This window comes from Vitis vinifera, chromosome 3 (assembly GCF_030704535.1).
Source record: "Vitis vinifera cultivar Pinot Noir 40024 chromosome 3, ASM3070453v1".
In the NCBI taxonomy this organism is placed as follows: Eukaryota; Viridiplantae; Streptophyta; class Magnoliopsida; order Vitales; family Vitaceae; genus Vitis; species Vitis vinifera.
The window spans coordinates 3795827-3819049 of NC_081807.1; the positions used below are offsets into that span (position 1 = coordinate 3795827).

At 29.0% G+C, this 23223-nt stretch overlaps 3 protein-coding genes across 3 annotated transcripts; all 3 read right to left on the reverse strand.

Annotated features, from left to right (window-relative positions):
- Positions 1 to 280: 280 nt before the first annotated feature.
- Positions 281 to 1085, reverse strand: LOC104878808 (uncharacterized). The gene is made up of 2 exons (XM_010649564.3): positions 940 to 1085; positions 281 to 802 (listed from the first exon to the last, which is right to left on the reverse strand). The coding sequence occupies exons 1-2, from the start codon at positions 982 to 984 to the stop codon at positions 434 to 436; spliced, it is 414 nt and encodes a 137-aa protein (XP_010647866.1). The 5' UTR covers positions 985 to 1085; the 3' UTR covers positions 281 to 433.
- A 7192-nt stretch (positions 1086 to 8277) lies between these two features.
- LOC100853060 (organ-specific protein P4) lies at positions 8278 to 9144 on the reverse strand. Its single transcript, XM_003631594.4, has 2 exons — positions 9012 to 9144; positions 8278 to 8891 (listed from the first exon to the last, which is right to left on the reverse strand). The coding sequence occupies exons 1-2, from the start codon at positions 9054 to 9056 to the stop codon at positions 8496 to 8498; spliced, it is 441 nt and encodes a 146-aa protein (XP_003631642.1). The 5' UTR covers positions 9057 to 9144; the 3' UTR covers positions 8278 to 8495.
- An 11623-nt stretch (positions 9145 to 20767) lies between these two features.
- Positions 20768 to 21645, reverse strand: LOC100853024 (organ-specific protein S2). The gene is made up of 2 exons (XM_003631593.4): positions 21528 to 21645; positions 20768 to 21400 (listed from the first exon to the last, which is right to left on the reverse strand). Exons 1-2 carry the CDS (start codon positions 21570 to 21572, stop codon positions 21101 to 21103), a joined length of 345 nt encoding a protein of 114 aa, XP_003631641.1. The 5' UTR covers positions 21573 to 21645; the 3' UTR covers positions 20768 to 21100.
- Positions 21646 to 23223: the final 1578 nt, after the last annotated feature.

Sequence of the window (23223 nt, forward strand, 5' to 3'; positions counted from 1 at the left end):
GAAACGTTTTTAATATTTTTAATATTTGAAAATTATTATTATTCAAGTGTTATAAATGTTAGAAATGCTTTCTAAAATTACTCCAAAACGCACTCTAACACACATGTTATACTCTCGTACACCCTCCTTCACACATAGCCTCAATACCAAATAGTTCTGGTATAATATTAAAGGGTCAATTTTTTAAAAAGTTTAAGTTTGTAAGATTTGAGTTTATAATATATATTATGTATTTTGTGATATTTTTTTCATAGATAATTAGCTTTCTAATAGTGGAAAATGAAGGGAGAAACCATGCACACAACCATTTATTAAATCTTCAACAAAGAGAGAAACCTTTCACTCTTCGTACCAGATCTACTAATAATACAAACATCAAACACCTTCACGCATGCTATTAATTAATGGACATAGGACTCCCTCTTCCCAGGCCTTACTCATGATAAATGGTGGCATCAGTCCTCGGGTCGAAGACGAACCAGAACTTCTCCGCAGGACCATCTAGATCTTTGTCAAAGTCAGCTGAATCATTAATCTGCTCCTTGCTCATATCCTCTGCTGTTTCTCCAACAAGAAAAGGAGATAGGTTGATTATCCCTTCTTCTTTTGAAGCCCCTCTCTCCACAACTGGGCTGTCTTTTGCTTCTTCACAGTTTTCTACATTGGCGATGTAGAGAGTTGATGTCTGATCATTCATTGTAGAATCAGCTGATTCTACCACGGCCGGCTGCTTCTTCCTCAAAGTTGCTGGGCCCTTACTCCAGTCTTCTCCTGGGTGTTTTCTTGCCTCTACACTGGCCAACTGCTCAACAAGAAGGAAAGTAAATAGGAAAGAAAAATAGAAGGAATGAATATGCTCAAGAAAATAAAAAAATATATATATTTAAAGTTAATGAAAAAAGATTTGACGAAAATAGAAGAAAATGTGGAAATACTTACGAAGAGAAGCGAGAAAATGGCCAAGAAAGCGAGAGGAGACTCCATGGCTTTCCTCTCTGTAATTTTCGTGAGAGACTCCGATCAGTCTATGTAATATATATAGCTACAAAAGCAAGAAAAAATATGTATAAGACAGCAATTCAAGACCCTCGAGATCCACGTTGGCGGTCATTAATATGTGGATTAAGCCCAAATTAAGATAACGAGGCATATATTTTATTCTTTGAGATATCCATGGTGGTGACACTTTTTGTTATGTGTTACTTTAGCTTTTATCACATTTTCATTGTTTTTCTTTTTAAAATTGAGAGGCAGACAGCATGGGCATCCATGGATAATCATAGAGATCTCGAGAATCAATCAAAGGATCTCTTTTGTTTCTTTATTTATTTTTGGGATAACCTATTGAAAGGGCCGAAATTATTCTCATTTTACAAAACTAACCCTTTACTTTTTTTCAATTTAAAAAATACCTATTTTGGACAAAAATATTCTTTTTTTTTTTCTTATAGAAATAATATTTTCTTTTAAACCACATGTAAATAATGAAAATTTGAAGGGTATTTATATAAAAAATAGGTTACTCTTTAAGTTAAAAAAATGAGGGAGGTTAATTTTACAAATTTGGGGTCTTTTCATCCATTTTAATCATTATTAATTTATCTTTTCATGTTTGGTTTGAAATGATCCTCGACTGGGCCACGTGCATGTGGCCCAAGGTGCTAGAAGTTTTTGGGCTTAATGTCACAAGATGCTTCAAATGACCCTCCCCATGGGCTTATATAGGAGGAGGGAAGCTTCTGGAGACTCCTGGAGCCATCTACACTAAGTCATTGGTGGGAATAATGTGGAAGGTTCTAGAGATGCCTAGAGATGTTCACACATCTCTACACTATGGTGGAAGACATGAGAGGAGTCCAAGGCTTTCTATAAGATTCTAAAGATCTATTGTATATTCTTGTACATAGGGTTGTACATAAATTAGTGTAGGGAGTTCTAGAATATTTTTTATTTGTAAGGAACCCTTTAAGGTTCTAGAGAGTTTTATTGGTGCCTATAAATATGTGAGGACCTCATTTGGCCAAGGCACCACCAAAATCACTTCCTAACCAAGTAAGTGAGCTTCCAAGCACTTGTAAGAGCTTCTTTGAGTTAATGAGAGCTTCCATTCTTTAAGGAGTTGCCTATTAAGCTTCTTAAGCTTTTGAGTCATAAGCACCTTAGCCTAGCAAGCTAAGCATTGTGAATAAGGCTGACTTCAAAGATCAAGCGTCTTATCTTGCCAAAGTGTCGCACGAGCTTAGTGAACGACTAAGTCCGTGACATTAAGCTTAGTACTAAAGCGAGGTGGGCTTGGGCATTGTGTTAAAATTTCGTGTTTTATTTGACTAATAGTATGTTTTGTAATGTTTCTATTCAAAGTATTTTTAGAAAATTTTTGGTTAAAAATGATGAAATAATCCAACATTGTGAATTTAATCTTTCTCATAATTTTTTCTTGAAAAGTAACTAATTTTCAACATAAAATGTCATTTACCATTTCAAGTATTTATACGTAGGTTTTCAACTTCTCTGAAATCATGGCACACATCAAACATCAAACATTGAACATCTATTTCTTCGTTTTGAGATACAACAATGACTAAAAGATAAGGCATATGACTTATGTTTCCAATAAGATAACCAAAAACATAATCATTAGCCTTTTAGTTGATTTTTTACGTACCTTTAGTGTATATATATATATATATATATATATATATATATATATAGTGCACATTATAGTTTCCCTTATTCTGCCACTTCTTTAGTAGTAACTTCACCATAGTAAAGATGGAAAACTAGACCCAACAAGCTCAAATTCCTTTTACGTACGCCTTTGTGTAAGCCAAGGTATTCGTCTTCATGGGCTCAAAATCTCTCACAAATGATTATTTATGATCCTTAGCTATTGTGTAAGCCAATGTATTAATACTCATAGCCTCAATGTCCTTCACAAATGGTTTACAATTAGTGTTTTAAAAATCAAATACTTTTAAAAATCAAATACATAACAAGCACTAGAAAACAAAAATTATAGAGCAAGATATTTTACAACTGAATTTTTTTTTTTTTTTTTGAAAAAATTCTTTGGTTTTGTTTGGTTCTTTGAAGTTTCAAGTGAAACAAAGAGTGGATATTCTAGAAGCATGACCAGAGAAGAAAAACAAACCCGGAAGAAAATTATATTTTTTATTTTTTTTTAAATTTTGAGAAAAAAATGTGGGAAAATAAAGGCAAGACAACAGTTTTTCTCTTACTTGTTTACCGACGGAAAAGTTGAGGAAAAGAAAAATTGTGCCGTTGTTGAGGAAAATGGAAAAGAAAAAGTTTAGGTGTCTTTTTCCCTTTTTTTTTTTAATTGCTATGGATCTACATCTTTCATGTGAGCTCTTACTTGATGGCAAGACTTGTGAAAAATTTACATTTTAGAAAAAATATTTGGAGTTATCACTTATTTTTGTTTATTTTGAAAAAGAAAAACCAAAATAAGAAAAAAAATCTAGTGCAACTTCTTTTTTTTAATGAAAAGACAGACATATCTGCGAGAAAGTATGGTGATGAGTCATTACAAGAATGTACAAGATAAGTAATATAAAAATTATGAAAACTGATTTATTAAACTAATGTTAAAAAATATTTCAAAAAATTACTTTTTTAAGAAATTCGAAAGGAGTTTGTTAAAAAAATTTAATTTATTTATTTATAAAAAGGTTTTAATTTATTTTGAATAAATGATTTGAATCAATTTTATTTGCATTCAATTTTTTTATTCTTAAAAAAATTATTTATACTTATCGTTGCTAAAATAATTTATTAGAAATAATTTTATTAAAAAAAAGTAATTTGATTTATTTATAGGAAAAAGATTTTTATTTACCTTTGTTAGCAATTGAATGAAATTTAATTTATTTATTTATAAAAAGGTTTTAATTTATTTTGAATAAATGATTTGATTCAATTTTATTTGCATTCAATTTTTTTATTCTTAAAAAAATTATTTATACTTATCGTTGCTAAAATAATTTATTAGAAATAATTTTATTAAAAAAAAAGTAATTTGATTTATTTATAGGAAAAAGATTTTTATTTACCTTTGTTAGCAATTGAATGAAATTTAATTTATTTATTTATAAAAAGGTTTTAATTTATTTTGAATAAATGATTTGATTCAATTTTATTTGCATTCAATTTTTTTATTCTTAAAAAAATTATTTATACTTATCGTTGCTAAAATAATTTATTAGAAATAATTTTATTAAAAAAAAGTAATTTGATTTATTTATAGGAAAAAGATTTTTATTTACCTTTGTTAGCAATTGAATGAATTTTTACAATTTTATCTACAAAATTATAAGAATGTCATTGCATTAAGTAAAATGATAGTTTCATAAATATTTAATGATGCATGTTCAACATTCTGTTTTCATAAAGATTATAAGAGTTGATTGAGAATTATTTTTAAACTGAAAACTATTTTTAAGACTCAAAAACATGAATTTGGTATTTTTTTGATATAAAATAGTTTTTTTAAGAATTTGTCCCGAAAATATGATATTTACTAGAACATATTTTTAGTTATTTTCACTTGTTTTTTTTTATGTTGTTTTAAAAAATGATTGTATAAATATAAAGAATGATTCAAAATAAAGCATTACATATAATTATTTTTAAGAAATATTTTTTAAAAAATTAAAATATAAAAAATAGATAGAGAATATTTTAAGTTTTTAAATAAACTTTTATTTTACAAAAATATTTTTAAAAATTGTTTTGAACATAACTGTCTTTTTGTAGAAAATGTTCTGAAGTAAGCGTCTTTTGTAAAATCAAAGGCCTTTTATATAAAATCATAAATAATCGAAAAATGCGAAAATATCTTAGCAATACTTATAGAAGGAAATATCATATATATATATATATATATATATGATAAATTTTAGGTCATCAAACGATAATACATACCACGTAACTATCCACAAAGGTAGATGAGTATAGACAAATGATATGAAGTTGTAAAATACAGAGGTGATAAGTCATCAAATGAGGATAAATACCACGTCACTAGACACAAATGTAGATGAGAACAGACGAGGATACATACCACGTGACCAGACATAAAGGTAGATGAGTACAAACGAGGATACATACCATGTGACTAGACACAAAGGTAGATGAGTACAGGCAAATAAGATTAAGTTGCAAAATACATAGGTCATACCAAGAAACAAGACATAAAGGTAGATGAAAACAGAGAAATGAGATTAAGTTGTGAAATACATAGGTGATATCACTTTATTGAAAAACTACATGTTTGTAGTGTTGCCGGACCCTGAATGACCATAAAAGGATAGAGATCATTTCACATATCTTCCATTCAAATATTATCATCCATGACAGTACACTTGCACACGGTATTTAAATTAATTCGCAGGAACTTTTGGTCCATATTGCTTAAAAAGATGTTTGTGTACTTTACGGTCGCCACCACCGGTACCACCACCACTGCCAACTGGTTCAGAGGACGTGCCAAGAGGCTCCTCTTCTTTAAGATCGCCACCGCCATCGCCACCACTGCCAACTGGTTCAGAGGAGGTGCCAAGAGGTTTCTCCTCAGCGTCTGTAGCAGCATTGTGATACTTGAATTCGTCAATGGAAAGAATAACTTCTGGCTTTTGCTCAGTGGCCTTTCTCATGGGCACCCGCATCCTCAGATTTCTCCAGTATTCCTCTGGGTGTTTTCTTCCATCTACAGTGTTGTACAACTGCTCAACAACAATGGAGAAATCTCTGTCAGAACTTAACTTGTAAATCATACTCAAAATTTACTTGACTTCATAATCATTTCCTTTGTCAGATTCAAATTCTTAATTGTTTTGGCCAAGTTTTAAATAAAGATTTGAAGCGATTAAAAGAAAAAGGATGAATAAAAAAAAAAGAAGAAGGAATACTCACAAGGAGAAGTGAGAAAATAGCCAAGAAAGCAAGAGGAGACTTCATCATGTTCTACCTGTATTTTGCATGGAGAGGCTACTCGATCTATATATCTGCATATATATCTCAAAACTACAAGAAAAACAAGATATAAAGGACGATTTAGAACCATCGACATTCACGTACGTAGCGATAATTAATATGCCCATCTTGTTAAAAAAGAATGAATATTCTGATATTTTTAAATGTTATTACAAACTTGTAAAGTAATATTTATTGATAAAGATTTTTTTAAATAAATTGATTAACAAATTATTAAAATAAAAAAAAAGAAAAAATATATTTTGAATATTTTGCCGTTGATCACGTGAGGGGCTTGTTGCAAGGACAATGCTATGTTACATTGGACCGACCGATTGCTTGTCAAGACTCAAGAGACATGACCATGTCCAAGTAATATGCCAAAATAGTTAATATCGAATGAGAAGGAATCCTTCTCAAGTAAATTATCTTTAGAAAATTTATCTGAAGAAGCTCTGCTATGATGTCACCTACTAATTGTTTTTGTTGAAAAGTGGCTCAATTTTTATTTAATATATATATATTTAGCAATATACATATTGTTTGAAAATTAATTTTTTTTATAAAAGAAAGAAAAAAGTTTTGAGATGAAGATAAGTATATAAGTGTAGTTATATTGAATTAATATAGATATATATGAAAAAAGTTGAAGGCACGTAATGGTGAAGCGAGAGTTTGTGATTTAAAATACTGATACAAATAATGGGAAAAAATAATACATTTTAGTGTTTAATAATTATATTTATTTATTTTTATAATGATAATGTATAGTTAAGTGGTTCTATTTCATCAATCGGTCATGAATATTAACATAGTGGGTGTTTGATAAAACTTAATACTTATTACTTAAGTTAAATTGTTTTTAAGTTGTTAACTTAAAACTTATTATTTATTTTTTACTTTAAGTATTAAGATTGTTTAATAAAATTAATTCTAAATTATCACATTAATACGTTTACTCTCACTAATTATAATAAATAATTATCTTCATTGATTTTAAGTGATTTATTTACATTAATTAATTTTAAGTAATAAATTATTTGTAAAACACATTCATATTTAAAGTATTATAGATATACAAGATAATCATAAAATATTTATTATAAAAAACGAATTATGAATGTGGAATCATAATTCCTAACTATATTCTCACTAGGATGGATCAACAAATGAGACAAAAAAAAAAATTAAGATTAAGAATAAATTAACTATTTTAATTTAAAATTTAAAATTATTTTTTATTTCAAGTTATGATATTAAGTTATTTTATCAAACTTATTTAATCTACTTAACAATTTAAATTAAGTTATTAAATCAAATTAAATTATTAAATTGATTTATCAAACACTCTCACAATAGTTGAAGATAAATGGTGGCACTATATATGCCCTACTCCATTGGTTTTTTCAACATAATATGTCCTACTCCATACGGCTTCCTTGTTAGTTACGCCATTTTCATATTCATATACCATGCCATAGGCCCATAGTCCTTTTCATGCATAAGGGTCTGCTATTATATTCATGGGATAGGCTTGGTGAAAGCGAATGTTCTAAGTGACCTTGATTTGTTAGGAAAGTGTTCACCAATCAATTTTCCTGAAAAGAAAATGTGTAAATTATAAAGTTACGATTCGAAAATATAACCTTCTACTAAACAAAATTCTAATAGTATATTAAATTATAAATTTTCCTAAAAGTTTAAACTTAGAAGATTTGAGCTCACAAGGTATATCATGTTCTTTACCAAAAAATTCAACCGCTATAACCCATTAGGTGTGTGACTGACTCATTATTGTGTACATCAAAATTGAGTGTAAGATAAGTGATCCTTCAAAATTTATTTATTTATTATATATCCAAATACAATTATTTTCCTTGAATGTGTTTCTAATGAAAGCCCATTAACCAAAAAAAGCTATTAACTTTGTTACGAGAAAGCTCTTATTTATTCATATTTAATGAGACATATATTTAACAACCATAACTTCATATTTATGACTCATTTTTATGTTATCTTATACATTTATAATACTTTAAGTATGAATGTCTAATAAACAAATTAATTGCTTAAAATTAATCAAAATAAATATTAATTAAAATAATAATGATAAATATCAATTACAATCGATGAAAATAAATATGTTAATTTGATAATTTAAAATAAATTTTATAAAAAAACTTTTAACACTTAAAATAAAAAATAAGTAATAAGTTTCAAATTAATAACTTAAGAACAATTTAACTTAAAATCAACTTAAGTCATTAAGTAATAAAGAGTCGATTAAAAAGCAAAACCTGACCGGTACAAGCTTTTATTAAATCATCATAATACAATTCACACTCCACACTTCAATACTACTTCACACCATTACTCATTCAAACCTGAAACATCGATCTTACTTCTTAGTTCTTACATGTAGCTAGCTTCAGTGCTGATCAACTTATGTGAAAGGCATACATAGACCACTTGTACCTGCTTCAATTATACATGGGTTTCCCTTAGTCGTTATAAACAGAGACATTTGGCCTTGGTTCAAAGTCATTAACAAATGACTTGTCTCCCTTTGAAGCAACTTCATCGTCATGGTATACTGAGACGTTAGGCCCGGGCTCAAAGTCCTTAACAAATGATTTTTCTTCTCCAACTTTACTATCATCATGGTAAACCGAGACATTGGGTCTGGGTTCAAAGTCCTCGGCAAAAGCCTTCTCTACTTTCTGCTCAAAATCCTTTAAAAGCTGATCGGCCTGCTCGTTACTTGCCTCCGTAGCTGTATGGCAGTTGGGGTTCTTGGCGGAGAGAACGCCTTCGATGGCCTTGGGCATGGGCTGATCCTTCATGGCATCTTTCCAATACTCCCCAGGGTCCTTTCTCGCAGCTATTGTGTTGCCAACCTGCTCAGAGAAGAGGGAAATATATTAGCACTCGCTGCTACAGAACTAGTATAAACCATATGAAATCATATCTAAGATCGAGGCCTTGATTTTTCTTGGCCTATCAGAAATGAAGATTACCAAGACAAGTGAGAAAATAACAAACAAAGCGAAGGAAGACTCCATGTTCTCAATCAATTAAACACTTAGGTTACCACTGTGTGATTTGCATCAAGGCTGCTCTTACTATTTATACACACAGAAAAAGTACAAGAAAACAAAAAATGTTAATTAAGGATTTGAAAATTTAATATTCCACGTTGATGATGAATAATGCAGGATGATATTAATAATGCCTTTGTGATCAAAACATTTTCACATTAGATAAATAAAAAAAAAAAATAGTTTTACTATAGAACTGAATGATACTCTTTTTGGAACATACCGATAAGACATTAGTACCAATATGGGTTCCTTGCTTTTGTTTCCAAGTCTCACTCATTCGTATCAAATATGAGATCCCATCATTTCTTATCTTGATCTTATCTCTCTGTATCTTAATTAATTCTAATCAAGATGAAAGATAAGATCTTATTACAATATTGAATGATATTTTTGCTTAAAATAATCTTATGAGTACAAATAGGGTTTCATGTCTTTATTTTCAAACTCTTGTCCATTTGTATCATATATGAGATCTCATTATTTTGTATCTTGATTCCATTTGTTATACTTGAAAAACTATTGTCCAAGAGGGTAACACTCAAAGGGGATTGAATGGGTATATTTAAAAATATTATGATAAAAGAGTTCACATCAAATATTTAACGAAGAACAAGTTATTGTCTAAAAAGATTCATAAATCATAACAAAAAAAAAGAACAAAATTGTCCACAAACAAAGTACAAGACATTGCAACCCTACTTAATCTCATATTTGTGTGATTTTGTTATCTGATATAAATGTGGTTCCACCGATTTGGAAAGTAGCATTTTTGAAAAGGCGACCACATTTTTTTTTTAAGCCCATTTCACTTTCTCCGCCCCCACTTACTATTTTCATGATTGCTTTCGTTAATAATGGAAGAGAGATTTTCCATGATCATCTTGTTTTCTAGCATATAGGGCTGTCATGCCCTTCAGCTTTTTCGTTTCCTTCCATATGGGCCATACCTAAACGAGACAAGAGAATCCCAAGCAAAAAATATTATAAAGGTTGTTGGTATGTTGTAAGTTTGTAACATCTCAAACAATAACATACCATGGTGGTATGGTACAATCTTCTAGTGAGATTAACAAACATTTATATTTACAAAAAAAAAAAAAGTTAAAATAAAATTAAGTTGAATTTTATAGTAACCTCCGCTAAAAAGTGAAAAGAAAAAAGAGAACTTCTCACGTCTATGCTATCATATTCATGGGTAGGCTTGGTAAAGACCAATGCTCTAACTAACCATAATTTGCTAGAAAAGGTCGAGCCAAAACCCTATTTAAGCATTATATTATATGATCAATTCAATGTTGTGTAGACAATTTATGGTGGTGTTTGTTTTTTAACTTAATGTTAAATCCAATTTGTTTTTAAATTTTAGATCATTTGTTTTTAACTTTTTTATTTATTTGTTACTTATTTTTTTAAAATTTTGATTGAATAGAAAAAGTCAAAATATTTAACTTTTTATTGAATGGTAAAAATGTCTTTTTGAAACAACCAAAACACAATTTTAACACATCCTTCACCCTTTTAATACGAAATATTTAATATAAATAAAATAATAAAAAGAATAACTAAATATTTAATAGTATTAAGTTGTATTTAAAATTAAGTTAAATTAAATTTTATTTAGATTTAAGTGAAAAAAACAACCTTTTGCTAGATATGTGACCAACCCTTTGCTTTCATGCAAACCAAGGTCCCCACGTAATGCTAAAGTATTACCTGTAGGAAAAGGGCTCTCAAACCAAATTTTCTACATAGAATATTGGCACCAGGCCAACTTTAGGATCAAGTGGATCAGAATCAGATTATGTTTTTTTCCTTTTTAAAAAGAAAAAAAAATAGTAAAAACTTCTGTATAAAATAACAATATAGAAACTCTTATATTATCCTATCAAAATAAGATTTTATGAATTTTTGTATTTTATATAAGAGTTGTTTTATATAATATTTTAAAAATAAAAAACAATAAATACATCCAAATAACACTTCACTAAAAATTTTAAAAATAATTGTTTATGATTTAAAGATTTTCATTGTAATTTTCTTAAATAATCATTTACTCTCGTTGAAATTGACATTGGAATTCATAGATTATTTGAAGTTTGCTTCTTCTTAGTTTTGGTGAAATTGTATTATTTCTAATAAAGGTTTTTACATTAGATAAATACTTTGATTGACCCTCTTATGAATTAAATTATGTAGGTAGTCTCTTTGTTGTCATATATATGTTATGTATTTCACTCAAGATGGTAGGAGTCGAGCTTCCCGTTGAGCTTGTGGAGAGCGATGTAACTCTTCTATATAATGAATGGTGAATTTACCCCTATTATATATTTAACATCTTAAATTTTAAGGTTTTATTTTTTTAGACAATACAGACATAATTGAAAAATCTTTTTTGAGAGTTTTACCATTGTGACCCTTCTTGTTTCTTTCAATTTATTAATTTTTTAGTATTAATACACTGTGTGATTGTAGAAATTATATTAATCGTGGAAACACGTTTTTTTTATTTTATCTTTTTCATATATATATATATATAGCTCCATTTCAATTTCAATGAAATAATGATCCCTACATTCATCTCAAATTATTCAATTGATTGGATCTACCTACCGCACTTCCTCCTATTATTAGATGAAAAAGATAGGTGTTTCATTATTATTTTTATTTTCTAGCTTATAAAGCTGGCATGTCCTTGTTTTCTAGCTATTCACTTGGTATTTTTCTAATCTTCTGTCTTTTGGAGGGTGGCAACAAACCGAATCCATATAAAATTAGAAGAAAAATAAATCATGCTTTTCATAATTGTTTAAAATGATCACGGGATGGGATTGTTGTCGACCATGTTCTAACCGAACTTTGTCTTGTTTGGTGAAAATAATTTTTGAGCATCATTCTCTAATATTTTGTAGAACAAATATTTTGTTTGAAAATTTGAATTGTTTTTAATTTATTTTTAATATTTTTAGATATATTTTAAAAATATTTTTTATATCATACAAGTATTTTATTTTTAATCATTTTTTATATTTATATAATTCTTTTTAAAAATAACTCTTAAAAAATAAATGAAAAACAACTTAAAACAACTAAAAGATGTTTTTTGAAAATAATTTTTGAGAATCATTCTCGAATATTTTGTAGAACAAATATTTTATTTGAGAACTTGAAATGTTTTTAACTTATTTTTAAAATTTTTAAATATAATTTTTATATCAAGTGTTTTATCTTTAATCATTTTTCATATTTATATAATTTTTTTAAAAAGAGTTATTAAAAAACAAATGAAAACAACTTAAAACAACTAAAAGATATTTTTTGAAAATAATTTTTCTATTTTGAAGAATAGAAAACAAAAAATAATTTTTTGGTGGTCTAACCTATGTTTTTATTTTTTTTTTGCAAAATGGAATGTTGTTCTAAAAAACTGTTGCCAAAGAGGGTTGGTGGTGTTTGTTTTTTTTTTTCTTTTTGCTGAAAGCAATTTGTTTTTAGAATTTATGTTGTTTGTTTTTCTACTTTTTTATGACTTATTATAAACTTTTTACTAAATAAAAAAAAAATCAAAATATGTAACTTTTTCTAAATAGAAAAAATAACATATTGATTTTTTTTACTTTTTAATACTTAATAAAAATAAAATACTACAAAAATAAACAATCTAATATTTAACACTATTAAGTATTAAGGTTCTGTTTAGAATTAAGTAAAAAAACAAACACCACCTTTAATTGCTAGAAAATTTATCAAATTATGTTACATTAACTCACTGATATGGAGACCAAGGTTGCACCTAAGAGCTAATGACAAACTGTTGCTTCTGTGAATAGTTTATATCTTAATCTCCAAAGGGTTAGGGAAACACAATAGTCATCATCTACCTTCCCTTTGTGCTCCTCATTGTTTTTCCAAAATTTGAGTGTTCCTTTCTCGGGAAATTGATTCATCTTTTTCTTCTATCCTTATCATCATTGTCGTTTTGGATTGGGGTAAAACTCACAGCTTTCTTCTTGATTGGGCATCAAGAAGTGGTTGAGATCTTGCTTGGCATTGATTCTAAGTATATATGTTATTGACTTAAAGAAGGTGTGTAGCTGAAGTATGAAGATGCTAGTTAAGTGCTCTGAGAGAAGATTTATAGTATTCAATGGTTGTTCTGTACTATGGAATTTCTCGATCAACTTGGATAATCCAAAAAAGCCACATCCAACAAATGAAAAAAGCAAAAACCCACATCCTGGATAATCATCAAGATCTCCGAAAGTCATAATCATTTCTAGGTATTTAATTAATATATATAGTATGCAAAATACCAACTTGTAATGAGTCAGAAACCAGGCACAACTTTTATTAAATCATCTCACACACTTCACATCAATTCCAATACAAGCATTTTCGCTTACTCATTGTAAGCAGAAATATTAGGCCGAGGTTCATAGTCACCCACAAATGGCTTCTCTTCTTTGGTAGCACCTTTATCATGGTAGGCTGAGATATTAGTCCAGGGCTTAAGGTTCTTAACAAATGATTTCTCTTCTGTGAGTTTAGCATCCTCATCATCATAAACCCAGAAAACCTTCTCTTTTTTAGGCTCAAAACTGTAGGGACCCCTCCCCCTGATGCCACGTGGCACACATTTTCATCCGGATTAGCTCCATCCGGATCTCCCTGATGCCACGTGGCACACATTTCCATCCGTATTAGCTCCATCCGGATCTCCCCCAAAGGAGACACGTGGCACGCTTCTCCTATCCGAACTTCCTCAGAGAGAAGCACACGACACTCGCAAACATCACATCCGGACGATCGTTATATTACATCCGGAAGACCTACATACCCTATCCAAATATGTTTGTCCAGATCATTGACTAAAGTAAGCAAGTCTTGCTACGCCATTCTGACAGCCTGTCACGGCCCACGTTCCGCCACCTGTAGAGTGAAAGGACAGGAATGACAACAAGTCACTTCCCACAATCTCTGACATCTGCGACGCCCCCCACGATCTCTGGCAGCCGCCCGTAGGGTGATGATGGCTTTGTCACCACTTAGAGGCATCATGTCAAGCCAAAATATCTCCCTATCATTAAAGAGGGAGACAGAGCTTCTGAGACGATATATATGAACCTTCACATAAAGAGGAAGGTAAGTTTGTTATACCTAATAAAAAGCCAACTGATTTATCTCTCTGAACCATGGCTAACAAAACCATCGAAGGGTGCGTCCGGATACCCTGTTCAGACGTATTTTGCAAGAACGATTGAACCAGGAACTTATAGTGGTTGAGATCGTGCGCCCATTCATTTGGCAACTACATGGATCACCAGGAACGCGGGGCCTCAACAAAAACCCTTGACAACATCATCCCCATTTCTTGCCTCTATAGTTGTCTGACAGTTGGGTTTCTTGCTTGAGAGAGAAGATGATTAATCTTCAGGGAGAAGACCTTGGATTGCTTTTGGCATGGGCTCATCCTTCATAACATCTCTCCAATATTCCCCAGGCTCTTTTCTTCCACCTATTGCATTGCCCACCTGCTCACAAATTAAGAGAAAAATATGTAGGAACTTGTAAGAATTATGAAACCATACAAATTCATAGTCAAAATTTTCCTGAGTTCATAATCAATTGGTTTCAGTTTGCCTCTTAGAAATGCTCACCAAGAGAAGCGAGAAAATAGTGAAGAAAGCCAAGGAATAAGCCATATCCTCAATCTGCAAACACTTTGTTTCTGTTATTTGAATCGAGGCTCCACTTACTATTTACATAGATAGATAGATAAGAAGTACAAGAAAACCAAACATATAGCTAAGAAGGATTAACCTTAAGGTTCAAGTTGGCCTTGGATAAAGTATATTGATCATATCATGATGTGCAATTTTTGTTGGCCTTCAATAATGCATTGAAGATGTCAACAATGTGGTGTTGGGCAAATGATGTGAAGATTAAGTGTAAGAGCCATGACAAGACCAAGTAATGTTAAAACATTCTCGTATGAATTTTTCAACTAAATATTAGTAGAAGAATTGAGGTTAGAAAGTGTTCTTGTTTCTAACGTCAGAAAATAGGTAATGTGCAACAAACTTAGGGGCTACAATTTTCACGTCGTGTCAAAGTCTCGATATTCTATGACATATATCAACTCAAACCCAACACAACAATACTAATGTTAAAAATATAAACTCAAATACTCTTCCATTACTAGACAGGTAATACATCATATAACTCATTTCCTTCATTTAATAATTAAATTCTTCTACTTAATAATCAGGTTGACTTAGATTTTGTATATGTTTATATGATTAATGTCTCAAAATTAAAATAATTTTCACAAAAATAGTTACTTCTCAGTTTTATTTGGATTATGACAAGTAATATGAAATAGAGAAAAATGGGAAACAAATCAAAATCTCAATATTATTAAAAATACAAAGAAAATTCTTTGCTAAAAAAGGGACATAAATACATCGCAATAACCACGTCAAATAATTTATTAAATATTTTCCTTATATTTTCTCCTTTTCTTTTTCTCAAATCTTAAGGATCTAACAAAATATATATATATATATATATATTAAAATTTATTTTATTTATTTTAAAATTTGATATAAAAATTAAATAATTTAAAATATAGAAGGTTCTAGATAATTTTAATTATGTTTATATATATATATATATATATTATATTTAATAGTGAAACCGTGACAAACATGTTCCATGCCTCCACATGAATTATCACTTTTATAAATTCAATCATTTTCACTAAAAAAATAAAAATAAATAAATAACAAAAACCCGATGCCTAGATTTGATGGCTTACCAACTATGTTTTGTGCTTTCGTTTTTTCCAAACTTTTGCAACCAAAATGTTTTGAGTTACGTATCAACATATGCCTAATTAAAAATATACTGGATGAGATTCAAGATCTTGTGAAAATCGAAGGCCAAGTCTTTATTCATATTTATGATTAAAAAAATAATTAGGATTTGACGTATCATGGAAAGCAAAGGTAAAATCTTTGGCACCACTAATTTATGATTAGAAAATTTTCCTTGCAATTTTCTTGAACTATGAATACTTTTCTTGGAGTTCACTTCATACCTATTAGTTTCATCCTTATACCCTTGTAGTTGAGGACGATGATGAGAAGCTATAAATTTTTGTTAGAATTTGGTGACTTGAATTTTATTTTATTCGACTCGAAAAGCTCGCAGTGCAACATATATGATAAAACTATAATTATGAGATTTGTTTTTTTTGGTCTATAATGGTAGTGGAGGGATCGGGGTTTACTAATTATTTATATATATATATATATATATATTGTGTGTGTGTGTGTGTGATGATATATAGTTGTAGGGTTATGATGATTATGTTTTTATTATAACCGTTCACAACTCTCCTTTTTTATACCAATTTTTTTATATTATAGATTTTCTATATTTTTATCTATAGTTTTTCCTGTCTAAGGTTTTTTTTACGTAAATTTGTGTGTTTTTATTGTATTTTTTTATTACTTATTCTTGTGATCTAGTATCAACTTTTTTATTTCCATGAAAGAAAATAAACTAATAAAAATGTCGTATATTACTGAACTTGAAAATATATATATATGTGACATTATATTGACAACGTCTTTTTTATATTTAACAAAAAGGGTGTCGGTCGATATGATTGCTGGAGTTTTGAATCTCGATGAAATAATGATTCAAGACTTCATTGAATGAAGTAACAAATTTTTGGATAAAATAATGATCCCTCCCTCGATCTGAAATCATTCCTCCAAATTAATCAATAGGTTGGGTCTGCCCACCCCACATCATGTTCCTATTATTGGATGCGCGCCCTTTTACTTAAAAAAATTTTAGTGTTCCATTATTGTTTTTGTTTTCTAGCTTATAAAGCTGGGACGTCCTTGTTTTCTAGCAACTCATATCTCCTATGCATTTTTTTAATCCTCTCTTTCAGATGGGTGGCAGCAGGCCCGAATCCAGAGAGAATCAGAAGCAAATGCCCATGTCTTTCATAATTGTTGGAAATTATCAAGGGATGGTCTGTTGTAGACCACGCTTTAACTGAGCCTGAATTTCTAGAAAAATTATCGAAGAGCCATGCCTAGCCCATCTAATCCTAAAAAATTGCTTCTGTGCCCACCAAAGCTAGCAGTAGAATGGGGTTGGTTTGCCCTCGGATTGGTGCTTCACTGTTCAGCTTGTTTGAACTTCATAAGGAGAAAGCTAACATAGGGGTTACAATTTTCATGTCATGTCAAAGTCTTGATATTCAATGACATATATCAACCCAAACCCGACACAATAATACTATTGTTAAAAATATAAACTCAAATATTGCTTCATTACTAGATAGGTAATATGCATATAACACATTTCATTCATTTAATAATTAAATTCTTCTACTTAATAATCGGATTGAATTAGATTTTGTATATGTTTATATGATTAATGTTTCAAAATTAAAACAATTTTCACAAAAATATTTACTTCTTGGTTTTATTTGGATTATGACAAGTAAAATGGAATAGAGAAATTAAAAGTGGGAAACAAATCAAAATCTCAATATTGTTAAAAATACAAAGAAAATTCTTTGTTAAAAAAAGGGACAGAAATATATCAAAAGAACCACGTCAAATAATTTATTAAATCTTTTCCTTATATTTTCTCCTTTTCTTTTTCTCAAATCTTAAGGATCTAACAAATATATATATATTAATTAAGATTTATTTTAAAATTTGATATAAAAATTAAATAATTTAAAATACAAAAGGTTCTAGATAATTTTAATTATGTTTATATATATATATAATAGTAAAACCATGACAAACACGTTCCATGCCTCCACATGAATGATTACTTTTATAAATCCAATCGTTTTCACTAAAAAAATTAAAATAAATAAATAACAGAGACCCAATGCCTGAATATATGCTCGAAGATTTGACAGCTTACCAACTATATTTTGTGCCTTCGTTTTTTTCAAGCTTTTGCAGGCAAAATGTTTTGAGTCACGTATCAAGATATGCCTAATTAAAAATATACCAGATCTTGTGGAAATCTAAGGCCAAGTCTTTATTCATATTTTTTATTAAAAAAATAGTTAGGATTTGAAGTATCATGGAAAGCAAAGGTAAAATCTTTGGCACCACTAATTTATGATTAGAAAACTTCCCTTTCAATTTTCTTGAACTATGAACGGTCTTCTTGGAGTTCACTTTATACCTATCAGTTTCATCCTTATATCCTTGTAGTTGAGGACGATGATGAGAAGCTATGAATTTTTGTTAAAGTTTGGTGACCTGAATTTTATTTTATCTTTTTCGAAAAGTTTGCAGTGCAACATATATGCTAAAACTATAATTATGAGATTTTTTTAGGGTTTATAATGGTAGTGGAGGGATCAGGTTTTGCTAATTATTCTGACATATATATCTATCTGTGTGTGTGATGATAAATAATTGTAAGGTTATGATGATTATTATATCATTGACAACGTCTTTTTTATATTTAACAAAAAGGGTGTCGGTCGATATGATTGTTGGAGTTTTGAATCTCGATGAAATAATGATTCAAGAGTTCATTGAATGAAGTAACAAATTTTTGGATAAAATAATGATCCCTCCCTCGATCTGAAATCATTCCTCCAAATTAATCAATAGGTTGAGTCTGCCCAACCCACGTCATGTTCCTATTATTGGATGCGCGCCCTTTTACTTAAAAAAATATTAGTGTTCCATTATTGTTTTTGTTTTCTGGCTTATAAAGCTGGGACGTCCTTGTTTTCTAGCAACTCATATCTCCTTTACATTTTTTTAATCCTCTCTCTTTCAGATGGGTGGCAGCAGGTCCGAATCCAGAGAGAATCAGAAGCAAAAGCCCATGTCTTTCATAATTGTTGGAAATTATCAAGGGATGGTCTGCTTGTAGACCATGCTTTAACTGAACCTGAATTTCTAGAAAAATTATCGAAGAGCCATGCCTAGCCCATCTAATCCTAAAAAATTGCTTCTGTGCCCACCCAGCTAGCAGTAGAGATGGGTTGGTTTGGCCTCGGATTGGTGCTTCACTGTTCAGCTTGTTTGGAGTTCAAAAGGAGAAAGATTAAGTACTAAAATAAAATATTTTTTAATAACAATTTTTCAGTTATTTTTACTTATTTTTTAAATATCATTTTAAAAATTTATCATACAAATATGAAAAACGATTTATAGATATAAAAAAATTAATGGATTAAATTACTAATAATTTGGTCTTTCAAAATGAATAAATTTAATATATATATATATATATATATATATATATATATATATATATATATATATAAATAAATATATCCTCTTATAGATAAGTTTTCTTAATCTTCAATTATAAAAAGGATAATAATAATAAGAAGAAAATTATTATTATTATTATTATCGTGTTGGTAAAACTTTTCGGAGAAGAAGATTTTCTTATTATTATTATTATTATCTGTTTTATAGTTGGATATTAGGAAAACTTATCGAGGATATATATATATATATATATATATATATATATATATTTTAAATTTATTCATTTTGAAGACATTAGTGGTAATTTAATCCACTAATTTTTTTCATGTCTACATGATTATAAATAAAATTCTACATATAAAAGTTATTTTTAAAATATAAAAAATAAGTAAAAAACATTTTAACTTCTCAGACAAATATTTAGTCATTTATTCTATAAAATATTAAAGAATGAGTTTTAAAAACTATTATCGAAAATTTCATAACCATTTTCAAAACACTTTTCTTTTTTTAGATAAAAAAAACATATTTGACAACCCGAAAACAACAAATAAAAGCGTTTTTAGATAACATGTTTTAGTTATTTTCACTTAATTTTTTAGGGTTATTTAAAAAAATAATTATACAAATATGAAAAATAATTAAAAATAAAGCATATAGATATATTTTAAAAAATTATTTTAAAATATAGAAAATAAGTTTAAAATATTTCATATTCTCAAATAAACATTTATTTTACAAAACATAAGAATATGGTTTTTAAAATTGTTGTTTAAAACTATTTTTGACAATAATTACCGAAAATGGTCTAAAATTTTCACCTAGGTTTCACATTTAAATTCCTTAAATTTTGAATAGTTGATGGGATATATATTCATCCTCGAAGTTTATAGTTGATGGGATTACCATCTTCAAAGGCGCTTTTTTATCAATCCTCTCAAAAGTCATGGTTACATTTGAGATTTGATGCTTACCAACCTCATCTTTCTAGCTTGGTTTTATCAATATGTTTGTTAAGCAACAGAACACGGAATGGAATATCAATATATACTTAATTAAAACAAAAGTTTGTTTTAGAGTAATTTTGGTAAAAGGGTTTTTATTTGTATCATTTTTTGAAAGTGATTTTAAAAATGTGATTTCTAAAAGTGATTCTTTAGATTTTTAAAAGTATATATTAAGAAAAACCTTTAGAGTTTGTTTGCAATATTTTTAGAAAAACACTTCTAATTATAAAATTTTAAAAACATTTTTAAATAGTTAAAAAATCATTTATGAAATCTAATTAAAGAAAAATGAAAAAACCCAAATCTTGAATAATCTTCAAGATCTCTTAAAGTCATAATCATTTCTAGGTATATAATACCAACTTGTAATAAGTCAAACCAAGTGGTACAACTCTTATTAAATCATTTCACACACTTCACATCAATTCCAATACAAACATTAAACACTAGGGGCTTCTAATTATAAGCTCATTTGATAATAATTTTAGAAAGTGTTTCCAACATTTTTAATATTTAAATTTTTTTATCATTCAAGTGTTTGAAATGCTAGAAATATTTTTTATAATCACTACCAATGGCACTCTATTTCTTACCTAATGAATAATATTCATGGTTTCTGTTCCACTTATTCATTATAAGCAGAAACATTAGGCCTAGGTTCAAAGTCACCCACAAATGGCTTCTCCTTCTCTTCTTTAGTAGCACCTTTATCATGCTAGGCTGAGACATTAGTCCTGGGCTCAAGGTCCTTAACAAATGATTTCTCTTCTGTGAGTTTAGCATCCTCATCATCATAAACCCAGAAAACCTTCTCTTTTTTAGGCTCAAAACCCTTGACAATATCACCCCCATTTCTTGCCCCTGGAATTGTCTGACAGTTGGGTTTCTTGCTTAAGAGAGAAGATGATTGATCTTCAGGGAGAAGGCCTTGGATTGCTTTTGGCATGGGCTCATCCTTCATAACATCCCTCCAGTATACCCCAGGCTCTTTTCTTCCACCTATTGCATTGCCCACCTGCTCACAAAATAAGAGAAAAATATGTTAGAACTTGTAAGAATTATTAAACCATACAAATTCATATTCAAAATCTTCCTGAGTTCATAATCAATTGGTTTCAGTTTTGCCTCTTAGAAATGCTCACCAAGAGAAGTGAGAAAATAGTGAAGAAAGCCAAGGAAGAAGCCATATCCTCAATCTGAAAACACTAACTTTGTTTCTGTTATTTGAATTGAGACTCCACTTACTATTTATATAGATAGATAGATAAGCAGTACAAGAAAACCACACATATAGCTAATAAGGATTAACCTTAAGGTTCAAGTTGGCCTTCAATAATGCATATTGATCATATCATGATGTGCAATTCTTGTTGGCCGGCCTTCAATAATGCATTGAAGATATCAACACTGGTGGTGGGCAAATGATGTGAAGATTAAGTGTAAGAGCCATGACAAGACCAAGTAATGTTAAAACATTCTCGTATGAATTTTTCAACTAAATACTAGTAGAAGAATTGAGGTTAGAAAGTGTTTTTGTTTTTAACTTCAGAAAATAGGTAATGTGCGGCTAACTTATGGGTTACAATTTTCCCGTCATGTCAAAGTCTTGATATTTTAACCCAAACCCGACACAATAATAATAGTGTTAATAATATAAACTCATATACTACCTAATTACTAGACATGTAACACATCATATAACTCATTTAATTCATTTAATAATTAAAACATCCTACTTAATAATCGATTGAATTAGACTTTGTATATGTCTCTATGATTAATATTTCAAAAAACAATTTTCACAAAAACAATTACTTCTTGATTCCATTAGAATTGTGACAAATAATATGGAATAGAGAAAAGTGGGAAGCAAATCAAAATCTCAATGTTATTAAAAATATAAAGAAAAATCAAATATGATAAAGGTTAGTAAAAAACCTTATAAGTTTTAAAATTCTTTGCTAGAAAGGGAAATAAATAAATCAAAAGAAGCACGTCAAATAATTTATATATATATATATATATATATATAATAGTAAAACCATGACAACCACGTTCCATGTCTCACATGAATGATTACTTTTATAAATCCAATCCTTTTTACTAAAAAAATTAAAATAAATATACAACAAAGACCCTGGATATATTTTTGAAGATTTGACAACTTACCAACCATGTTTTATGCCCTTGTTTTTTCCAAGCGTTTGTAGGCAAAATGTTTGAGTCACACATCAACATATGCCTAATTAAAAATATAGCGGATGGGATTCAAGATCTCGTGGAAATTTAAAGCAAAATCTTTATTCATATTTATGATTAAAAAATTTGTTTGGATTTGAAGTATAGAAAGGGTAAAATCTTTGGCACCACTAATTTATTATTAAAAAACTTCCCTTGCAATTTTCTTAGACTATGAATAATCTCCTTCAATTTCACTTCATACTTACTAGTTCATCCTTATACCCTTGCAATTGAGGAAAATGATGTGAAGTTATAATTTTTTTTTATTTCCATGAGAGAAAATAATGATTTTATAGTTTGTAATATCAATTGAATTTCAAGAAAATGCTAAAGAATTGTACAATGGTACTTATAAAAGTCTAAATTTGAATAGTTAATAATTGGATGATGATGCAGATAAATAAGATTAAGATATAAAGATATAAACAAATAAAATTGGTGTATTACTCGAATGTGGCATCATGTTATTGAGAATATAAAATGTCTTTTCAATATTTAACAAAAAGGGTGTCGGCCGATCGATGGAGTCTTGAATCTCAATCAAATAATGATTCAAGAATTCATTGAATGAAGTAACAAACTTTGAATAAAATAATT

Bases quoted from the DNA above. Each gene is read 5' to 3' on its own strand.
- LOC100853060 (XM_003631594.4), bottom strand. From the start codon at position 9,056: ATGGAGTCTTCCTTCGCTTTGTTTGTTATTTTCTCACTTGTCTTG. The intron at 8,892-9,011 runs GTAATCTTCATT...TTCTCTGAGCAG, and splicing joins TTATTTTCTCACTTGTCTTG to GTTGGCAACACAATAGCTGC.
- LOC104878808 (XM_010649564.3), bottom strand. From the start codon at position 984: ATGGAGTCTCCTCTCGCTTTCTTGGCCATTTTCTCGCTTCTCTTC. The intron at 803-939 runs GTAAGTATTTCC...CTTGTTGAGCAG, and splicing joins CCATTTTCTCGCTTCTCTTC to TTGGCCAGTGTAGAGGCAAG.
- LOC100853024 (XM_003631593.4), bottom strand. From the start codon at position 21,572: ATGGCTTCTTCCTTGGCTTTCTTCACTATTTTCTCACTTCTCTTG. The intron at 21,401-21,527 runs GTGAGCATTTCT...TTTTGTGAGCAG, and splicing joins CTATTTTCTCACTTCTCTTG to GTGGGCAATGCAATAGGTGG.